At 39.3% G+C, this 8,659-nt stretch overlaps 1 protein-coding gene across 1 annotated transcript; it reads left to right on the top strand.

The window, feature by feature from the left end:
- The first annotated feature begins 213 nt into the window (after positions 1-213).
- On the top strand, positions 214-8,646 carry nif3l1 (NIF3 NGG1 interacting factor 3-like 1 (S. cerevisiae)). The gene is made up of 7 exons (XM_036573313.1): positions 214-250; positions 1,326-1,967; positions 2,060-2,216; positions 3,245-3,368; positions 4,758-4,896; positions 6,932-7,015; positions 8,198-8,646. Exons 2-7 carry the CDS (start codon positions 1,340-1,342, stop codon positions 8,380-8,382), a joined length of 1,317 nt encoding a protein of 438 aa, XP_036429206.1. The 5' UTR covers positions 214-250; positions 1,326-1,339; the 3' UTR covers positions 8,383-8,646.
- Positions 8,647-8,659: the final 13 nt, after the last annotated feature.

Raw genomic sequence — 8,659 nt, 5'->3', positions numbered from 1 at the left:
CTCCGATACCCAGAGACTTTTTTTTGTATTTTAAAAAATACATATTTTATTTATTTTTATTTTTAAACATGCTACAAGGCAATTAAGCAACTGTCCACACTCGACACAACTTTTATTTCCTTCAAGAATGTTTAAATTTGTTTTGAGTGATCAGACGCAGAACACTCGAATGCTACGTTTGTCCAATCACATCTCACGTTGTTCGGAGGCCCCGCCCACCGGGCCATCCATGGCGCTGCAGTGACGGCCAGTGAGTTTACTTTCTGTTGTGTTTTAAACAGTTTTAGATGGAGAGTTGACTTTATTTCAGTCACAGAAGTCAGATTTCCACATTTTAAAGTCGCTAATAATGCGGACCGCTCAGTATCTCCGCACTGCGAACTCGTTTTGAGGCGAAGCCGGAGTTAGCTTCCTACTCGCCAGCCTCTTATTCGAACTATCCGTTCCACCTTAAGCGGTGCAGCTGAACGTTGGGGCGCTGCAGGAGCCGCAATATATATACACACACTGTACCATTTAAGGTGGAACGGAAACCTTGAATTGGGATAGCTAACTAGCATGCATTGCCATAGTAAAAGGATGGGAAGCGCGCTAAAGAAAGCTGACTAAGGCCTTCTGCTTGACTATGAGGCTCAAATTTCATCCAGATTTGTTGTAGAATGTGAATTTAATTGATAACCCTGGATTTATTACGTGGTTTAATGTGCCCACTGAGTTTTAGGGGTGTATAGGCTGCATTCATACTGACTTTAAAGGAGAACTCCACCTAATTTTAAGAATTTTTGCATTAACCCGTCTTTGAGATGTGAACAGAGTGATTCAGAGTGGTTTGGTGTGAAATGGTTCAGTTGCTTTACAGTGGTGGTGATAGGAACCAGGGGTCGCCATGACTACAACACAGATATAGACATTTTATTTACTATCCAGAACCACCAGTGAACCTACACGAGTCTTCTGAGTTTATGTGGAATGTTGATGATGGAAAAATTGTAGTAAATGTGAAAAAATAAACTTTGGGGAGTATTTTGTCTCACAGCATCCTTCATGTGTCCCTCGGCCACAAAAAAAATGTTTTAGGCCAGAGCTCTTCTACAGAACTATCGTGAAACTATAGTGTCTCAGGCATCGTTTTCATGACCATGTCATGTTTCTGCTTTAGAGGCAGACGTCTGGTTCCTATCACTACCACTGTGATCAATTCAGATTTGGTAAGCCTCTTTAGAACCTAGCATTTCACACCAAATATATCATTTTAATAGACATAATGGACTTTTGATGGACATAAAATGTGTTCCTTGAATTTAACAGTTCTTTTTCTTTTACAGGTCGGACTTCATCCATGTTTTCTGAGTGTAGGAACGTGTCTGGAAGACTCTTCACACTGAGCTGCCGTCTGTCTCCACTTAACCTCAGCTGTAGCGCCACCTTCAAAAGCAGTCGACACTCCCTGAGAGCGAACTTCTCGACACGCTCCTGTTCCTCTTTACGTTATTCAGCTTCTTATACGTTCTGCAACCGCCCTGTTCTTTTTCTTTCTCGCCTCTTCTCACTCCTTTCCTCTCCTCCTCGCTCTCTGAAGGCATCTCGTTGGCTTTCTCAGGCTGCTGTTTCCATGGAGTTAAAGGCAGTTCTGGAAGTTCTCGAGCAGCTCGCTCCGCTCTCATTGGCCGAATCGTGGGATAATGTCGGTCTGTTGGTGGAACCCAGCAAACCACGTCCAGTCAAAGCGATCCTGCTCACTAACGACCTCACATCCGCTGTTATGGATGAGGCCGAAGCGATGCAGTGTGACCTCATCGTTTCATACCACCCACCTCTGTTTCGGCCATTCAAGCGGCTGGTTCAGAAGGACTGGAAGCAGCGACTGGCTGTCCGAGCCATAGAAGGTGGGATTGCGGTTTTCTCCCCGCATACATCATGGGACAGCGCCAAAGATGGCCTGAACGATTGGCTGATTGGCGGATTAGGTTGGTTACTATTATTAAAATTGCCACAAATTAACACATTTTTTTATTTTCTTTTTCTTTTTTCATTCACTGTCTCTCCTTTCTGTCTTCAGGTGGTGGGCGGGTGTCGGTGTTAAGCCAAGCTCTCTGTAGCGCCCCCCAAAGGAATCGATTGGAGTTCACTGCCAGGAGTCAAGAGGAGCTCGACAGTATCATGAAGCTACTGAAGGAAACAGAAAACAGTGAAGCATTTCAGTACACTGTCCTTAGGTGTGTGGTCACTCACATATGAACTGAACTGTGTGTGACTACAGTGTCATTAAAGGGCCCGTATTACACAGGAACACAGTAATTTCAATAATGGTAGTAATTTGATTTTTATGAACTAAGCGTTTGATATAGTATGTAAACTTTAAACATACCATTTCCTCCCCCGACCATATATGGAAATTAAGCTCCAAAAACAGTCCATTTTGTACTCTTTGTTTTTGTGATGTCACAAAACTAATTGCGTTCACTTATATACCTATTCAGCAGTTTAGCTTTGCCATATTAAGATTGGTTCAGCCCAGTGACTGAGACACTGTTCTACGGTAGCTTTGCAAAGATTTCGGCTCTTTTCAGTTTTTTAAATACATTCTTGGCGGAGAGGTACATGCAGGGTGTTGTGAAGTAAAATAGTTCCTAAAGTAACTTCCCATTATTTTACCATCATCAATAGTGCATGTAAAACTCAGAGTGTAGTCATGGTGACCTCTGGTTCCTATCAACACCACTGCAAAGAGTCTCTACAATCAACCATTTCACATCAAACCACTCTGACGTTGCTTACATTTTAATATGCAGAAATTTAGAGAAATTGGTGGAATTCCCCTTTAAAGACAGCAACAAAAACAGCGTGTTTAATGCATAAAGAGAGGTTGGAAAATTGTCACAGAAAAGTGGATTACAAGAAAAATGTATATGTGTGGTTTGGAATCACACAATATATATACAAATATAGCATTAGTTATGATATAAATTAAACATAATAGGTTATATTAAATTCTAACATAATGTGGTTAATTATGAATGATCAAATAAAACCAGCAGGCTGTCAGACAAACGTGAAACTATCGTAACCTGAGATCCACCAAGTTCACTAGGGAATGACCTCGGTCAGTTAAAGGTTCACGCAGAATGTTCCTGTTTGAGCTGACCAGGATACAACAGGTCAGACACACTTCAAAGGCTGCTCGCTTTTTGGATGATGATGAGATTTTCCACATTCATTAATCTCTTCATCCGCTTGTTATCAGAAATGAGGAAGGGGGACAGCAAGTGATCCTGACCTGTCCCAGCTCAGCACTGACCCCTGTTGTTCAGACCGTGTTAGGAAACGCCACAGCCAGCCAGTCCCTCAGCATCACGCAGGTTCAGCAGGTAAGCTGTGAATTTATATCTAATATTCTATAGTTATTCTGTTATACGTTACCTGTCAGAGGTTTGGGGACTGAGAAATGTTTACAATTAAGTTAGAAAAAATACCCACAAAGATTTAGTCAACAGCTAAAATGGCAGTTAAAAGGCAAAATCTGACCAAAATGAAAAAGTTAACCATTATCACATCAGTTGTAAACATGCCTACTGTCTAATAGCGACACAGATTTCCTGGTTTAAACACGAGGAAAACCCACTTCTGATATGAATCACCAAGTTGGGAGGAACTTTTGAAAAGCTAAAGCTGCTTTGGTGACTCTGGTTTCCATTTAGTGCTCAGTAAAGATAGAATCTCTGTTTTCTTTATGATTTTGTCAGCTAGCCTAGCCACGGAGCAATAGGCTAATAAACACAACAGCACAGAGATTCCAAATCGCTGTATGATATTTTTGTGTAATGCATGCTGGGTATTGTAGTGTGAGAACACCGATGAACGAAAACATGAAAGTGATATAAAATTATAAATTCTTTCAAACCGATGAGGCTTCAGTACGGAATAACACATTACACAACAAATAACATATTGAACTCAGCTACAGGCCGGGGTGCCATTTTAATAGTAAAGTAATAAAACTGTATACTGTAAATATTAATACTTAATAATACTCGAAATACTTTGGATGCACTACAAATATTTTGGATTTATATGAGTTAAAGTGTCTTCTTTGGTATGAAGAGCAGGTTCGGCCTAAACATTTTTCCAAACTGCTTTTAAAAGCACATACTGAAACTCTTTTGGCCTAGAGGTGGTTTAAACACCTAAAAAGTGCTGATGAGTGTGACATCACAATAAGGGAATAACAGGACATTATTACTGAGGTGGGGCTCTTTCTAGTTCAGTTTTTCATTTTTTTAGAGAGGAAAATGGCAAAATCTAAACCATTTTCTATGTAATATGTTCAGTTATTTCAGTACGACAAAGAAACCCTGTTCATTTATATTAGGACATTCAATTGTGTCCCCAAACTTAACAGACAGTGTAGTTTTCTAGTGGGCTGCACGTATTATTTCTAACATGTACATTACTGTATAAAAGTTTGGTTTTATTTAGCATCAAGGTCATCAAATTTAGCTTAGCAGTTCATTAAATACATCACTAATGAGAAGTAGCACTGTGTCAACTGGCAAATATGATATGTTCATAATAAAAATCGAATGAAATCTGGACAGTTAATATACGTTCATTATTTCTGTTTTTTTTTTCTAAAACTGATATTTTAATTTATGTTAATTGTCATTGTACATATTGCAACTTGTAAAATGTAATGAAAAGCTTTAAAAACGTCTGTCTCTGTGAGATTTACTGTATTTAATTTTGTTTATATCTGTAGCCCCCCCATGCTGGGCTGTGGTCAAGGGCGACATATTGTTTTGGACGAGCCTGTGTCTGTGGCTGTGGCAGTTCAGAGAATGAAGACGCACCTCGGCCTGCCTCACCTCAGACTGGCCCTGGGAGAGCAGAGAACTTTAGGTAGGTGGGGTGGTTTAAGAAGTGCACTGTACGATTCTGGACAACGTTTGTTGATATTTGAACTCAACAGCAAAACAAATACACCCCTCCCTTTAGTGCTCCTTCAGAAGCTCCACCACCCGAATCCATGGATGCGTATTGCCAAAGCCAACAAACACTGGGCTGGAAAACTTGTGTTTCTTTATATCTTTGTGGCCATGAAACCGTTCGCAAACATTGTATGGACAAATACCACGTTAGAGCGAACAACGACACAGCAAGTAATGTCACTAACGTTCGCTCGGTAGTGGGTTCGCAAACTGTTGCAGCAGTTGCTGCTGTGAAGCTGACCAGCTGCAGATCACAAACATTAGCAAACGGGACAAAACAATACTGACCTATCGGTTCTGTAAAGCAGCAGAAATTAAGTTAATGTTGCCCACCTGTCAAGAAACAGAGCAACCTCCTCATCCCTTTTCAGGCCTTTCAGCTCTCCATGAAGCTGAAGTCAGCTCCTCATTCGCCAACTTCTTGTTTGAATTTTCCCGTTCCACCTTAAATGGTGCAGCAGTTACATTCAGGCGTCTCAGGCGCAGGATAGAACTGCAGCACTATTTAAGGTGGAACGGGAAAATGCAAATAGGAAGCCAACTTCAGCCTTGTCAACTTTACACACACCCAGAGGGGCCGTGACTTCATTCTGTGCTCAGGACCCTGTTACTCCACTGTGTCTTCACATAGAAAATAGCTGTTTGCTGCTGTATTCATGTTTAAAATGTTGTATGTAGAACCTTTTAAGATATGGAAATGACAGGAAGGAAGATTAAAGCAAAAGAAATCAGAATAAATTACAGTATTTTTTTACTTCTGATTACTTTGTAAAAGTCTGGACTCGACATAAAATGTGGTCTGTTAATCGCTATCATGATATTAGCCTTTGTTAAACCTGACATCACAGAAGGCTGCAGCATGCAAATGAGCCCTTTAACCTATCACAATGCTGTGAGCGTCCTGACCAATCACAGTTCTAGATGCGTTTCTGTGGGTGTTTTGATCAATCAGGGTGCTTCTGTAATCCAACAAAAGGAAATTATTTTGGTCAAAATAATGAAGGTCAGTCCTGAACACTTGAACGTGTCTTGAAACACATGATTGCTTTTGCAGTGCGTTTTTAATTTATCCCAGTCACGATATATAGCAGTATAATTTCAGTACTAACAGCTTGTTTTTGTTTTGGATCCCTGCTTTGGACATTTTTAAGATTGAAGATTTTAAAATCAAAGATCGAAGATGGCATCATGCTCCTTCTACATAATTTCATAGCCTGGGCTGTAAATATGAAAACCAACAATATGAGGAACTAGGGATTGATATTGTGATCAGATATTTGCCTAAAAATATCGGACACATGTTTAGATTTGACTGATATGTAATTACGTTTTTATTGCACTCTGGAAGAGTCAAATGGTTTAGGTGATGCTGGATCACTGCACTAAAATATCTGCATTTTATTCGTTGTACTGCATTTGTAACCTTAGACAAACAGCTGCTGTATCCTCTGTAATGTTAATCAAGGTAGATGTAGTCCCAGTTTCTAAATGTCATAAACGTTTGTGTTGGCATGGGCAGTTATGTACATTAAAATTATTGGATATTTGCACATCTACCATATCTGCAACCTACACAGCTGTACATTTGACCTGTACTGTGGGTCGAATGCCGTCTTGTGGTTTACTTTTGTTCTGACTGAGGTTGGGGACGAAGCTTCATCTACCAAGACATCTAAAGATATTACATTTAGGAATGAATTTGAAATATGAGCTGTTGGTTCACAAACACTACAGTATGAAAGCCCATTGGAGACTAAATGGTGAGATTTTGTCCTCTTTTCCAGCTGTAGATCAGGCCTAATCCTGGACTAAATTGCATGTCCAGTGGGGATTCTTTATCAGAAAGTCCAGAGCAGTGGTGCTTGTTGTCTGTAGTATTGACTGGACTTCATTACTGTCTGTTATTTTCAGTTGGTATTTATTGATGACTGTCTGTATTTCTAAAGACACGGTTGTGAAGACTGCGGCCGTCTGTGCTGGGTCAGGAGCTTCTGTCCTGCAGGGAGTGAAAGCGGATCTCTACATTACAGGTACCTTACAAAACACACAACACCAAACACCCTCAGCGCTTTTCCAGAAAGTTTATAAAGGCCATATCCTGCATTTATCTTGCATTTATTTGTTTCCCCTGAGGTCCACAAATGTACTGTTAATAAAAATAAAAATAATAGACTTTGAGAAAAAAGTCGTAATAATTTCAGAAAAAAAGTCGTTAAATTTGGAGGATAAAGTGGGCCTTTCCTGGTATTAATGCCACTTTAATGTCGTAATTCTGCGACTTTGTTTTCTCAAAATATTACGACATTTTTCTCTAAATATTACGACTTTATTCTTCAAATATCATACCGTATGACTTTTTTTCTCTAAATATTATGACTTTATTCTCAAAGTCTGCTATTTTTATTAACAGTGGCCCTAAAGTGCTGTTGTACTAATGACATTTGTGTTTTTATGTCAAAAAAAAAAAAAGCTTGAATTCATTTTACATGGCCATTTTCAAACCTCACCTCATCCCTTCAAATTAAACAGGCCAGCTTTGTTACTGTGCCTTTAAGACTGATTGATATATATGTAAAGGAGCTGTATTCTGATTGGTTGCGCTGTATCGTACCTCTCTCGAAAAGCAGAAATTAAATACTACACACTTAAAAATGATGGTTCTTCAGTGAAGTAAATAGTTCTCTGTAGATCCATGAACGCTTAAAGAACCCTTTACATCAAGATCTTTTTCACAATGCAAAGAACTCTTTGATCATGCAAAGGGTTCTTTGAGAGTTCATGGTTCTGTATAGAACCATTTTCATTACTGAAGAACCCTTGAAGGATCATCATTCCATCTTTTTTAAGTATGTGCATCACTTTTTTATTTCCAAAAAGTGAGGAGACTTTAGTTTTCCATGATTTAAGCCCTTTAAAACGATAGGAAAGGTGAACAGTCACATCATTATTCAGGTGAAAGCTGTTCCAGACAGAAGCTGAACGTGAAGCTGAGTGTTAGCTTTATGCTAATCAAATGCTAACTACTCAGTTAGCTGAAAAGTAATTTCAAAAGAAAGCAAACTTTTTGGCTCAGATTAGTTTCTTATTAGACATTTATTGATGTCATTTAGAATGAAAACTACAAAATGTAAATAAAAAATACAAAATAATTTACATCACATAATTTAAACGTATATCAGTTCTTTTAAACACTGGTCTGGTTGCCCACTCAGGTGAGATGTCCCATCATGAGGTCCTGGACGCCGTTGCCAAGGGAACGAGTGTGATCCTGAGTGACCATAGCAACAGCGAGAGGGGGTTTCTGAGTGTGTTTAAGGAGCGGCTGGCTGCCCGTCTACCGGACTCTGTTACCATAGCGATCTCAAGAAGAGACCGAGACCCCCTAGAGGTGGTGTGACCTCGCTGGCCCTCAGGGCACTTTATCCCGACCTTTTTCAGCGAGGGTCCTCTGTTATTGTCCGACACTGTTTAAAAATTTGGAATCATTTAATATACTATAATAATAAGATTTACATATAAACTAGACTCAAAAATGGATTTATATTTCAAACAATTTGGGAGCAATAAGTTATTAAATGATAAGTAATGTGTTGTAGTTGTCTATATACAATCTGCAGTGACATTTGATCACTACTATAAACAACCAGACTGGTTTCATATTAAGTGATTCCAAA

The sequence above is a fragment of the Colossoma macropomum genome, unplaced genomic scaffold (genome assembly GCF_904425465.1).
Source record: "Colossoma macropomum unplaced genomic scaffold, Colossoma_macropomum, whole genome shotgun sequence".
Taxonomy (NCBI): Eukaryota; Metazoa; Chordata; class Actinopteri; order Characiformes; family Serrasalmidae; genus Colossoma; species Colossoma macropomum.
This window is presented reverse-complemented; position numbering and strand designations above follow the sequence as displayed.

Coding starts and splice junctions, on each gene's coding strand:
- nif3l1 (XM_036573313.1), top strand. CDS start 1,340: ATGTTTTCTGAGTGTAGGAACGTGTCTGGAAGACTCTTCACACTGAGC. Junction 1,968..2,059: donor TTGGCTGATTGGCGGATTAG/GTTGGTTACTAT, acceptor TTCTGTCTTCAG/GTGGTGGGCGGGTGTCGGTG. Junction 2,217..3,244: donor TTTCAGTACACTGTCCTTAG/GTGTGTGGTCAC, acceptor GCTTGTTATCAG/AAATGAGGAAGGGGGACAGC.